Source organism: Pelophylax lessonae (genome assembly GCF_965119305.1).
Source record: "Pelophylax lessonae genome assembly, chromosome: 3".
Classification (NCBI taxonomy): domain Eukaryota; kingdom Metazoa; phylum Chordata; class Amphibia; order Anura; family Ranidae; genus Pelophylax; species Pelophylax lessonae.
This window is the reverse complement of record NC_138770.1, coordinates 569,836,248-569,850,539: the sequence shown is the minus strand read 5'-3', so window position 1 is coordinate 569,850,539 and position 14,292 is coordinate 569,836,248. Positions and strand designations below refer to the sequence as shown.

Here is a 14,292-nt window from a genome sequence, read left to right as displayed (position 1 = left end):
GTTAGCAAGCGACACCCCATTGGATGAAGGGACAACGGGAAAGTATGAGATAGGTAGGAGGGTAAGGACAAACAGCACAAAGAAACAGACGCGAAGGACATCCTACGACAGGGGGGGGAGCAGGGAAAGGTGAGGAAGAGAGGAAAATAGGAGGAGCAAAGAAAAGGATGGAGAAAGAAGGAAAAAAAAAGGGGGAAAGGGTGGTGGGTTGGGGCAGAGGGGATATAACAGTACGCCAGTTGACGTAGTGAAAAGTGGGTGCATTCCCACGGACTTAGGGTACACAGCAGGAGAAATCTGTTACCATGTATTAAATCGAACTGGTCAGTAGATGGCAGTAATCATCCGAGAAGGAAAAGTCGATCCACAGGGCCAAAGTGTCATAGAACTTGGAGGGGGTATCAAGAGCCTGATGGGTTAGGTCCTCCATCCCTGAAATCCTTCCCACCCTCCGCAGCCAGTCTGCTACAGAGGGCGGGGAGGGAGAAAGCCAGCGGCAGGGGATACACATTTTGGCGGCAGAGATTAAATGGAACATCAAGGATTTTCTGTAGATCCGCTGGGAAAGGGAGGTGTGGTGAAGAAGGTATTGGGCCGGGGTGAAATCAGGGGTGAAGGTAGTAATGCGAATGATAAGAGCGTGTATCTCCTTCCAAAAAGGCTGGATCAGTGAGTAGTCCCACCAGATATGCAGAAGGGATCCGGTCTGGAGGCGACAATGCCAGCACAGGGGAGAAAGTTCGGCAGAGATTTTATGTAGAATGTCGGGGGTCCTATACCATTTCGTGAAGATTTTAAAACCGTTCTCTGGGACTAAAACATTCCTGGAACCTTTATGAATATGGGAGTAGATGCAATCCCAATCATCTTCCGACAAGGTAAGGGATAGGTCCCCCTCCCATTGACTACGTAGTTTAGTGATTCGAGGGGGTCATTGCAGCGAAAGTAGGGAGTATAGAAAGGATATAAGATGGCGTTGGGGGCTAGGTGTGTTGCAAAGGGTTTCAAAGTGGGTATGAGCCCAATGCCAACAGGAGACATCAGGGGTGCGGAGTAGGAAGTCTCTCAGTTGCAAATAGTTGAAAAACGGAATTCTAAATTTCGGGTATCTCCGGGCGAGTTCTGTATAAGATAGTAAATTGCCCCTGTGAAAGAAGTGCTCGGCCCTGCGGGGTGCATTAGTCAAGGGTCCAGCTGAGACAAGGTAAGTGAGGCCAGGTAGGAAATCTGGGTTCTGAGCCAAAGGAACCAAAGGGCCTGGAGTAGAGGCTAAGTGTAGTTTTTTGCATAAATGCCGAAAGACGGTGAGCGTGGTGTTGATTAAGGGATGCTTGTGGCATGTGGCTGGAAATGAAGAAGGAAAGATCCATGGAAGGTGGTGGATGGGGAGAGAGGAAATTGATTCTTCCAAAGTAACCCAATCCTTGAAGAGGCGATGTTTATGCCAGTCTACAACCCTCGACAAATGGCAGGACCAGTAATATTTCTGCATGTGTGGAAGACCCATACCACCCGTCTCCTTCGGGGCAGTTAGAACATCCCAGGACAATCGGGGACGTTTTGAGCGCCAGATGAAGGTGGTACATATTAGTCGATAGGAAGGGAAAAACGCTGGGGTAATCCTGAGCGGGACAGCCTGTAACACAAAGTCATCTGGGAAGGATATACATCTTTATAACAGCCAGTCTACCAAACCATGAGAAGGGGCACGATTCCCACTTTAATAGGTCAGACTTAACGGTCTGTAAAAGTGGCAGGAAATTTTGTGTGTATAATTCTGGAAGGACGGAGGGGATTTGTATGCCCAGGTAGGTGATGGAGGAGGTTTCCAATCGAAAGGGAAAGTGAGCTCTTTGCTTTTATCCATCATGAGATGTTTCTTGTGTGACACCTTGGTAATGAGACACCTTCTTGTAGGCCATCAGTTGAGAGTGAACCAGCTGATATTATTTAAGTGTCTTGGGTTTCCACGCCTTTTTGCACCTCCATGTGCTCAATACATTTTCCCTGTGTCATTCCATTTTATTACACAAAACTTAATTTGTGAACTTTTTTGTTTTGCTTTCTTTCTCTGTATGGATTGCACGGGTTGTTACCGGCATGTAGTGAACATTTCATGTCAATAGCACCTTTGGAAATATATTTACCTAGAAAAATGGTGATTTGTTCAATACTTATTTTATCCACTGTATATATATATATATATATATATAGAGAGAGAGAGAGAAAGAGTGGGAAAGAAGACTCACTATTATGCAGTATCTCATTTACCCCAGGGAAAACCTAGAGGTCACCTCATCCCTTCAGTAATTCACTACACACAAAAAAGCCTATGTTGCTTAACCTGCATTTGATTTCCTCTCAGCAGCCTTTTTGCAGAGGCACTTTACAAGGATTCTCTCTGATCGACATGCAGATTTTCATCAATGGAGCGGGGTTTTATTTGGTACTCAGTGCCTGCCAGACTTTCCTTTTTTTTTCTAAACTTCTAGGTAGAACATATTTGTCCATCAACAAAACATTGAAAAAAAGAAACATTGAAAAGAAAAAAGCAAGCTCTAGGAATGACAGATAGGATCAATGATAGATGATATAACCTCTAGCACACATCACAGACCAAACAAGTAAAAATATGAAAAGCACAACAAACATTACTTCAAGATATATTTTTTTCAGTAACAACTCAAAATATATATTCTAATAACGCACTATAGATTTCCTTTAATGTGAGATCATTTGAACTCAGTAAGAGTATAAACTTTGATATGGATTAAAAATTGGAGAAATTTGTACACACACAGTACCTTTTTCTTATCAGCTATAGGTCTTCTCAAGGTGGAACTCTGACTGGAGAAAATCAGAGGTGTGCCAAATCTGGTTCCAGCAGACTCAAGAGCGTTCAGCAGGATTCCCTTCAGTCTTTTATAATTTGGCTTCACACTGTACTGTAATGTACGGACTTCAGTCATAAACTTAGCTATATCATCTGTAGATGCAGAAACAGATTTAGCAGGTGTGCAGAAATACAGAACCTGAAAAAAGCAAATATTTTCAAGTCATTTTACATTTTTGTATTTTGTCAGTCTAAGCCCTTGTTCACACTGAGGACGGGTTTGAAATCATGCAACTTCAGCTGAATACGATTTCAAACCCGCATATCAGTGCAAGTTTGGGGCGATTTGACAGACTGTGTGGGTTCTTGTTGCTCCATACTGAAATCGCCCCCGCAGTCGCCAAAAGTAGTGCAGAAACTACTTTTGGCAATCGGTGCGGTGCCACAAAGTCATTGGGACGGTGCCGTTGCAGGCAATAGGCTCCGATTTGGCATGCAATTTGACAAGTCAAATTGGCCCGATGTAAAACGGGAGCTAAGGCCTCTTCCACACGGGGCAGGCTCCAATAGGAGTCTGCTTGCTTAGCAGTAGATCTGTCAGATGATCTTCGCTGAGCAGGTGAATGGCTGGTCCACTCCGCTTATGCAGAGCAGACACAGACACAGCCCACTCTCCTCTATATAAGTCGGATGTGAATCAACCGCCTGTCTGTTTACACCTGAATGCCATAAGATCCACTAGATGGAAAGAGAACAGATCCCCATGTATTTGTTTTTAGTGGATCGGACTGGATGGTGACAGGTGTAAACAGACATGTCCGTTTACACCTGCTACTCCATAGAGCAGAATGAAGGGTCTGATCAGCTCCACCTGAAAAACTGACTGGTGGACCCGATCAGTCTGCTTGTGTGAAATGAGCCTAAAATAAAATATTTAGAATATGTTGTAAACGACAACTCAGGAAATGTTTGTATTTTCTTAGCGCAGACTTGTCACTTGGTAACAAATGAGGACTGTGACGGTACTAGCCGTCACTATGGGTGACGGATCACCCTGTCCCTGGATTGTAAACCCCTTTGTGTCATTTTCTTATGAGTTTGAGACATTGCATTTTATTTTCCCTTTATTCATTCTCTGAACAACTGACTCATGGCATTGAGTTAATGTAATGTAATGTTACAACCCATCCCCCCCCCCCCCCTCCTGTTTCTGTGTCTAAGTGTGTGGATTCATGGCAGACAATGGTCTGAGTTGGAGACATCTCTCCGCAGGGGGTGTGTATTAAGACTGCATGTTTCAAATGTACAAATGTTCAGTTCTCATTGGTTGGTTCCCTTCCCCCCCTTCTGTGGAAAGGCTAAGGGGAGTTTCCCTAACTGTATGTAAAACTGTTGTCTTGGAATGTAATAAACAGTTTATGCTCTGCATGTTTAACCCTCAACACCTGTGTGGATTGTCTCGTGATTGAGGGGTTAAGGGCTGGATATGACTTCTCTGCAGGCTGTGGGTGCGTTTGGAGGACAGGAGACACAGATTCGGGGGATGTGCCCAGCTGGGGTACAAAGATCCGTTACAAGGACTCCAGGGAGATACAGTAGACCCTTTTAAATGAAGATTTTGGTATTTTTGAGAAGTTAAAGCTAAGAAAAGACAAACAAAGCAAAGGATTTGTGTTACTTTGCATATAGTTATAAGATTTACATTGCTCTGCCACAGCCAGCCAGGCAGATCACAATATTTTCTCTATTATAGTTGTACTCTATAGAAGCAGAAAACTGATGACCTCTCTTTACCTACAGTCTGATGACCGGTCACCAAAAGAACAGCAGAAAACTGATGAAGTTATCCCTCTGCACATTCTGCTCTTTCCTTTTATCAGCATTAATCTGGTCAGCACATTTGCATGCAGCACACCTGATTGGTTTCCAGTGCAGCTGGGTCAGAGTGCTGCTTTATAGGGGATTGCAAGAGGTTAACATTAAAGCGGTAGTATCCCGCTTTTTGACACTTTTACCTACAGGTAAGCCTATAATAAGGCTTACCTGTAGGTACAAATAATATCTCCTAAACCGGCATGGTTTAGGAGATATTTACAGTGCATGCAGCCGCTCGCGCGAGCGGCGCATGCGCTCTGAAGGTCCGGGGGGACCTTCAATTAACTTGCCGGGAGCTTGCCGGAAAAATCACTCCCGCGCGCATGCGCGGGAGTGACGTCATCGCGGCTCCGGCCAATCATCGCGCCGGAGCCGTCTCTTCCGGCCAATCACCGCGCCGGAGCCACCGAACCCGGAAGAGACGGCGAGGGATCATGGCAGCGCCCGCAGCGATGTCCGGGGGTCCGTGTCGGGGCTTCGTTCTAAGGTAAGTTACACATAATGGGCTAGTATGCGATGCATACTAGCCCATTATGCCTTTGTCTTGCAGGTTTTTTTTTTTTTTTGTTTTTTTGTTTCTAGGGTTTACAACCGCTTTAAGTCAAATTCAAGTGTACTGAATAGTTTCATTCACAAAATAAATATTTAGAATGAGGAGCACATTTGACTATTCTCACAAAATAAAAAATCAAACCTAATCTTGGGATCTTTACCCTTGGAGTGTAGGTTCCTGATTTACACCACTTCTATTGCACGGGAATGATACTCAGATTATTTTACTTGTCACGCTGGCATCAGTTCTGAGGATATTCCAAGATATCAGAAGGAAGAATTTCTCAAACAAATGGATTCTTAAATCCATTTGGTCCTTGGTGTCAGGGGAATCAGTTTGTCCAGAGACTTTACGACTTGTCTCATGATGACAGGATGTTGGTATGCAGTGTTCTGGGAGTGGAATTGAGTGAACGGAATGGCATCCAAAGAGGCTACCAACAGCTCCAAAACTTAGGAGTTTCTCTTTGGAAAGAAAAACACTGGCTTGAACTGTGCCTAGCATAAAAGCCTCATACTTTCCAAGCAATAAGTCGGCTCCAAGGCTGACTTCTGTGCATTCAGAATCCAACCAACCCTTCTCATGGTTTGCACTGTCCCCACCACATTGTTGGTCAGAGCCTGTGCTTAATGTTTCCTCAAAAGGAGGTCTCCTAGATATCCCACAATGTGGATACCCTGCAGGCGTGGAAAGTTTAGATCAGGGACCAGCCCCTTGGAGAACATTCATAGTGCAGAATGGTGGGCTAAATAATAGGGACACAAACGGGAAATGTTATCTGTTCACGTGTCCATAAGGTTTAACAGAGGGCCCCCCACTTTGGAATATGGGAGTGCCCTTCATGTTGAAGAGGATTTTTCAGCAAGCTTGGGTGAACTGGAAGCCCAAGGTCTGTGATTGAACTGGATACCTAGATTAGGTCTGGCTTTGGAGGCTGAGCCTTGGAAGTAACTAACTTCGTCTCAGGTGGGGGATGAGCCTTCACAGAATAAGGCCTAGGCTTCTTCTGCTGCAACAGATGAGAACTCTTGCCCGTGAGAAATCCTTGATGAGAGTGTCCACAGCAGCTTCAAAGGAACACAGTCCCTGTGTAAACACTTTTTGCATGTATGTCCTAAAGCCCAGTAATTTAGCCAAAGTTTTCTCTGCATGTTTAATGAAAGACAATGAGATGGGTGATATCTACTAACTTTTCAAAACAATAGCCTAGGACACTTTTAACGAGACCCCACTTTCTCTTATAACTTTCTTTCCTGCAAAAATATGCGCTTTTATTATCCAGCAGCACCAAAAAAAAAACAGTAAATAAAATTCAAGCCAAAACAAAAAAGCAATATGAACAAACAGAAAAAAAAAAAAAAAAAAAAAGAAAAGGGACTGATTGCCCAAAGAGCTAGCCATTCAATTTGTTCTAACTGACCCAAATCTCTCCCTATGCAGTTTGTAATTTTCCCCTAATATTTCCCTACAACAGCTTCCAATTGAAAACTATGACTGGCCTTTGCCCTCTTTTATAGTGAGAGGGCTAGTTTATCCAAAAGCCCCCTTATTGGCCCATCCAAGGCAGCTGGCTATAGTTCAAAGGTCCTGCAGTATAACATAGCTTAAAAAAAATTCACCCGAGTGAATGTTTATAATAAATTCACCATGACCATAAATCTCGAACCTATAGTAGCAGGGAACCCAAAGTTCATCCCTGCTTAATAACCTAATCAAAGAAGGGTAGCTTATCTAATTTATAAGAAATATGCTTCAGCTCCCTTAGTCCTTGGTGGTATATAAGTTTACCCATCAAATCTAAGAGAGGCTGTTGTACACTGTAAGTGTAATGCAAGATTAAGGCTGGGTTCATACCGAAATTTTGCCTGAATTTGGGCCCAAAACGGAACCAAAGACCTACATCTCCATTGAGAGCCAGTCACAATCTCCACTGGATGCAGAGAAACCTGCATCCAATTTGCATAAGTGTGAACCCAGCCTTATACTTCTGTTCATAGAATGCTAAATTCTGTAATGACGTATTCCAGTGTTTATTAAACATGGATCTATCATTCTGTCCACTAATAATGGTCCATGTTGCAGTATGTGTGGAGTGGAAAGCATTGGTTATAATACACATTGGTGATCCTGCTAAAGAGAATCCGATTTTTGGAACGACTCAGTTGCAGCCAAGTACACCCTGATTGCCCAAACAACATCCAAAGAATGTAAGGCAATCTCTTTAGGATGCTTAGGCTTAGGACACAAGGAAAGCAGCACAATGTCTTCATTTAAATGGAAACCAAAGACGAATTTAGGAAGGAACGACTGGCAGGGACGAAGCCTCCCTTTGTCTCTGTGAACCGCCAGATAGGGTGAACAACAAGAGAACGCAACCAATTCAAACACCTTGTGCGCAGAAGTAATAGCCTCCAAGGCGACTACCTTCTGTGACAAAGTAAACAGAGAAACCTAATGAGTATTTTCAAAAGGCAGTTTCTGAAGAACCGACAGCACCAAATTGAGGTGCCACACAGAGTCTCAGCGGGGGGAGCCAGGTGGTGGACCCCCTGAACAAAAGTGTGAACCAAGGAATTTGTGGCCAACGGGTGCTGAAAAAAAATGGCCAGGGCTGAAATCTGGCCTTTGATGGTACCCAAGGCCAAACGCTGATCTACTCCTCTTTGGAGAAACTCCAAAACACAAGACACCGGAAAAAAGGGGGGGGGGGAGACCCCCTGGGACTCACACCAAGCAATGTACGCCCTCCAGACTCAATGATAAATCTTCCTAGAAGTAGATTTTCTAGCTTTTAACAGCGTAGGAATCACCAATTCAGACACCCCTCTATCCTTCAGCACCTGGCTTTCAACAGCCAAGCCATTAAAGCCAGCGACTGTAAAGCAGGATGGAAGATCAGTCCTTGAGCTAACAGATCTTCTCTGAGAGGAAGTCTCCAAGGAACATCGGTGACCAGCCACACTAGGTCTGCTGACCAGGACCTGTGAGGCCAGTCTGGAGCCACTAGGATGACTGCAATCCCTTCTGCCTCGATTCTTCGCAGGAGTCTTGGCAGAAGAGTTATCGGGGAAAATGCGTACATCAAACGATACTGGCCTCAAGGAGCCACCAGAGCATCTGTGGCATCGGGTAGAGGATCCCGAGATCTTGCTACGAACCTCTACACCTTCCTGTTGAGGCGAGAGGCCAACACGTCCATATCGGGAGTCCCCCACCGGAGACACAGATGAGCTCTCTGATCCAACGTCTGCCAACTGAGGTAATCCACCTGCCAATTTTCTACTCCTGGAATATGCACAACAGAGATGGCTGGAACTAACTGTTTTGCCCACCTTAGAATGCCGGCTGTGATATTGTCCGATTTATATCCTTTCTCCTTACCGGGCGCCCCTGCAGACGAACCGTCCATTGTGTCAGGCAAAACATTTCCAGGATGTTGATCGGCACACTGGACTTCTTCAGAGTCCAAACCCCGGAGTACAATCCATGCCCAAGACACCTCCCCACCCAGACAGGCTGGCATCCATGGTGACCACCATCCAGTACAGGGGGAGAAAGGATTTGCCCTGTCGAAGCGCCGGAGAGCGGAGGCACTGGATCAGGGATCTCCATGATCAGATTGTGGGCTCAACATGATCAGATTGTCTAGAGACTGTGGGTTGGGGGTCCTTGTGACCTGTCGGAAGCTGGTAAGAGGCTACGTGTGACACACCCCATCACCTGGAGCACTTTAGAACTAAACAATCAAGATTATAAAAGCACAATTTGGTTGCATGAATTGCTCAGAATTAATTTTAGAGACACTTTTCACATGTTTTGGAGCACTGTAATAGAGAGCACGATAATTTAATATTGTTATAATTTAATCTGTACGTGATTTATTTGTGGATACACCAGTAAGCACTTTTTTGATTTATTATAATCCTTATATAATTAAAGGTCAGCACTTGCACTTTAAATATATTATGTTTATGCACCAGTAAGCACTTTTTTGCTTGTTGCACTAACTGAACAATAACAATATATTTATGTAACTTGTGCACTAGTAAAAGTCAGCACTTGTAATTTTAGGTTGATGCACTAGTAAGCACCTTGCTATGTATTAATTATATTTGCACTTTGTACAACATAGCACGTATATATTTTTATACATTATTTATACTATTTATACTATTTTCAAATATTTATAAAATACGAGATACCATAGTATTTGTATCCAGCAATACAAAAGATTACCAGCGCCTTTTTACCCACTATATATATATTGGGACATGAAGGTAAGTGTCCTTGATATCGATAGAGGCCAGGAAATCCCCCTGATGAAGGGATGCCACCACTGTGCAAATGGACTCCATTCAAAATTTCTGAACCCACACAAAGCAGTTTAAGGCCTTAAGGTCCAGAATTGCCTTCCTTCCTGGGAACAGTAAATAGGTTTGAATAAAACCCATGGAAGCGTTCCGCAGGTTGGAAGGGACGAACCTTGCAGGAGACAAGGACCGGAACTCGATCTTGTAACCAGACTGAATCAACTCGTGGACCCATTTGTCTTGAATCAAGGAGGTCAACGAATCCAGAAAGAAGCGAAGGCATCCTCCCCACCTCAGATACGGGGGAGGGTTCCCCCATTAGGCAGAAGCGGGCTTGTCTGCAGTCCCGGAGGAACCCGCTCTCGACTTATCTGGCCAGGGCCTCTTGGAACCCCCTGCGGGGTTACGGGCAGATTTTAATCCCAGGTCCTTAGATCCTGAGGGATGAAAGGATCGCTTTTGGGCCAAGAAGAAAGGACCACGTTTGTGATGAGACTCTTTGCTCCTGGTAGTCTGTGGAAGCAGAGTACTCTTACCTCCAGTAAGACCGTTAATGATCTCTTCCATGGAAGCTCAGAACAAGCTGTCTCCTACAAAAGGTAGATCAGTCAATTTCTTGGAAGCCTGGTCCACAGACCAGTATTTCACGCAGCGAAGAGTCACCACTGTCACGAACACCCTACAGGCTAAGGGGGCCACATCCAGAGAGGCATCACAGATATACTGCGACCCCTGGACCAACTGGTCCACCAGCTCCGCCAGGTCAGGAGGGAACTGTCACCCTTCCAAATCCTGGTGCAGGAGCTTATCCCATTCTGTGAAGGTCTGGGAAACCAAGGTTATGGCAAAAACCAGCTGCAGAATGCAACAGGCCATGGTAAAAAGGTATCAGACCAGAGATTCAGCTCTCTTGTCAAAAGGGTACTTAAAGGACGGAGAGTCCTCCACCGGGAGAAGGGTGGCTTTATTCAACTTGGAAACCTCCGAGTCCACCACAGGTGGTACTTTCAGTTTCTTTAACAGGGACTCTTCAAAAGGATACCCTGACAGGAAAAGAAGAAATCTGACCCTTGATTGAATAGGCCTGAGTCACCGTCTGTCTGATCCATCTCGAAATGGTTGTAGAGGAAGCGGACAGTCCTTTCCGAGGCCCATCCGTGAGCACAAATAGTGAGTCTAAATTCCGTAGCTGCCAGGTACCCCTGCATTGCTCGAACCACATCCAGGGCATGCAACAAAATTTCCTTAGAATGTTTTGGCCTGGAACACAGGGAAGGTAACGCAATGTCTTCATTCAAATAGAAATCAACGTCAACCTTTGGAAGGAACAACAGACAGGGGCAAATAACCACCTTAACTCTGTGAACCACCAAGTAAGGTGAACAACAAGATAACACCGCCGATTTCCGACACCCTGCGCGCAGAGGTGATTGCCACCAAAAAGACCACCTTCTGGCACAGCGTAAGCAGGAGAATCTCCCTAAAATTTTTAAAGGTAGGCTTCTGGAGAACCGAGAGTACCATGTTGAGGTCAGAAGGTGGTAATGGGGACCGCACTGGAGGAGCCAAGTGTCGAACCCCCTGAAGAAAGGTACGCACCAGGGAGTGCGCGGCCAAAGGTTGTTGAAAGAAGATAGCGAAGGTCGACATCTGGCACTTGATGGTACTCAAAGCCAGTTTCTGCTCAACCCCCCATTGAAGGAAGGTCAAGACCCCGAGCCACCAGGAAAGAGCGAGGATGAACCCCAAGAGACTCACACCACGCAATGCACATTTTCCACGTACAATGGTAGATCTTCCTAGAAGTAAACTTCCTAGATTTCAACAGTGTTGGAATCACTGACTCAGACAAACCTCTTTCCTTTAGCACCTGGCTTTCAACAGCCAAGCCGTCAAAGCCAGCGACTGCAAAGCAGGATGGAAGATCGGCTCTTGGGACAGCAGATCCTCCCTGAGAAGTAGTCTCCAAAGGACGTTGGTGACCAGCCTCCCCAGGTCAGTGTACCAAGACCGGCAAGGCCAGTCCGGAGCCACTAAAATTACTGAAATCCCTTCGCCTCGATCCTGCGCAGGAGTCTTGGCAGAGGTTTGAGAGGAGGGAAGGCGTAAATAAGACGATACTGGCCCCATTGGGCCACCAGCCTGTCTGTTGCGTCCGCCAGTGGATCCCATGACCATGCCACAACTACTCGCCTTGATCCAAAGCCTGCTGACTGATATTATCCACCTGCCAGTCTTCCTCCCCCAGAATGTGCACAGCAGAAAGGGCTGGAATGAAACGTTCTTCCCACCATAGAATGCTGGCTACCTCCAGAGCCCTTAAGACACTTCTTGTGCCCCCCTTGTGATTGACAAAAGCCACTAATTCGCACTGGACACCCCTGAAGACGTTCCGTCTTGTGATCCAGGCACAGTCCAATACAAGGGGAGAAAGGATTTTCCCTGTCAAAGTGCCGGAGAATGCAGCCAGCAGATCAGGGACCCTTTTGTTTCTCGGCTCAACCGGATCGGATTGTCCAGAGACTTCAGACACTTGTCCCATTTGGCCAAGATCTCTGTCTGCATGGACCTCATTTGGAACTGTGCAAACGGACCTGCCTCAAAGGAACCATCAGACCCGCATGCAAGTCCAGAGGGATGACCATCTGCTGGACAGCAGATGAATCGCAGCATGCAGTTTCTGGAGTTTGTCCAGAGGAAGGAACACTCTGGCTAGAGAAAGAGACAGACCCAGATAGTTCAGCTTTGTGGAAGGAACCAGAGCAGAATTCTGAAAATTCAGAAGCCAGCCGAACTCCCTCAAAATCTGTATAGTTATCTCCACGTTTCCACCAGAGCAGCAGATGACTCCACTCACAGAAGAAGGTCGTCCAGGTAGCCCATCTCCACGTTTCCACCAGAGCAGCAGATGACTCCACTCATAGAAGAAGGTCATCCAGGTAGCCCAGTACTGCGATCTCCCTCTGACCTAACAATGCTAGCACCAGGGCCAATACTTTTGTGAAGACCCGAGGAGCAGAGGCGAAACCAAAGGGTAACACCACAAACTGATAATGCTCCTCCCTCACGGCAAAGCGGAGTAATCGGCGTGCCATCCGTGGCCTCTTGCCTGCCCACACAAAGTTCGTAAAAATAGATTCGACCCTCGCTGGAATGGAAACCGGGATCGCCTGGAACACAGAGGAGTTTAGGCAAAATCGTCATCTTCAAGATGTTACAGAGACCAAACCACGAGTGGAGTCCCGAGGTCCACTTCTCAAGGAGGTAAGGGATCACAGCCAGCAGGGGCGGGAAGTTGAGACGGAATAGATCTGCCGGGGTTCGAGGACAGCCAGGTACCCAAGTATCTCAGTCCCGGCGACGCCCACCTGAAGGGGAAGGTATGCGAGTCCCTTAAGGCCGGTGAGAGAGCGACCCCTATGATCTCGGACTTAGAGAAATTAATTTTCAAGTTAGAGAGAGTGCCAAAGGAGTCAAATTCCTTCAAGAGGCAAGGCAAGGAGATCAGAGGTTGCGCAAGGGAAAACAAGAGATCATCAGCATAGGCCGAGATTTTATAAGTAGCGTCACCCACTGTAATCCCCGAGATGTCTGGATTGGAACGAATCCTCGCCAGAAAAGGTTCCAGGGAGAACGAGAAGTGCAGGGGGGAGAGGGGGCACCCCTGACGGGTACCATTGAGAATTCGGATCGGATCCGAAAGGACCCCGTTCGCCTTTACCCTTGCCCCCGGATTGGTATAGACACTTGATATCCAGGTCAGCATCTGTTGGCCAAGTCCAAAGCGGCGCAGTACCTCAAACAGGTACGGCCAACTCACCCTATCGAATGCCTTTTCCGCATCCGTACTCCAGAAGATCGCTGGGGTATTGGAGCTTTTGGCGATGTGAATCAGGTTAACGACCTTAGTAGTGTTTTCCCTGGCTTCTCTCGTGGGGACAAACCCCACCTGGTCCAAATGTACCAGAGCCGGAAGATGGGACTGAAGGCGGAGGGCAAGCATTTTAGTAAAAAATTTAAGATCCGCATTCAGTAGGGAGATCGGGCGGTAGCTGCCGCAAACCGTTGGGTCCTTCCCCTCTTTGGGGATCACTGAAATGTGAGCGCTCAAGGTATCCTCACGGAAGGAAGAGGAGAGACCCACTGTATTGAAGAGTGCGAGCATCGGGTGGAGAAAATGGGATTGGAGAATTTGATAGTAGAGTACTGTGAAACCATCTGGTCCCGGCGCCTTACCCTTCTTTGCCGATGCGACTACAGTCGCCAGCTCCTCCTGCGTAAAGGGGGATTCCAAATCCTCCCGGACCGGAGAAGGAAGACGGGGGAGATTAGCCGAATCTAGGTAATCCGACAGGGACGACCCCTGGGACTGCCGTCGAGGAAGGCCGTATAGGCGTGCATAGAAATCCCCAAAGCACCGGGAGATATCCTTGGGGAGATGGAATTTCCTCCCCCCACCACCCACCAGGCAGGGGACATAAGAGGCAGCCTGTTGCGCTCGCAAGGATCTGGCCAAGACCCGGCCACATTTATCACCCGATTCATAGGTGATCTTCTTGCAACGCTGAAGGGCCGCCTTGGCCCGGTATCGCAGGAGATCTGAAATCTGATCCCTGAGGCTGGCCAATTGAGCCCCGATCACCGGATCTGGTTTCGTTTTATGGCGGTCCTCCAGATCCAAAAGCTCCGCCAGCAAGGCGGTCAGTCGCGCCTCCCGTTCC

At 46.7% G+C, this 14,292-nt stretch overlaps 1 protein-coding gene across 4 annotated transcripts in view; it reads right to left on the bottom strand.

The window, feature by feature from the left end:
* Positions 1-14,292, bottom strand: part of VRK2 (VRK serine/threonine kinase 2) — a gene marked incomplete at its 3' end in the record, with an annotated part of 342,168 nt that overhangs the window by 37,222 nt on the left and 290,654 nt on the right. For all 4 annotated transcript variants that reach the window (XM_082251228.1, XM_082251225.1, XM_082251226.1 and 1 more), the window contains exon 11: positions 2,805-2,986. In XM_082251228.1, the coding sequence (XP_082107354.1) occupies positions 2,805-2,986 (182 nt within the window). The remainder of the gene's footprint in view (positions 1-2,804; positions 2,987-14,292) is intronic.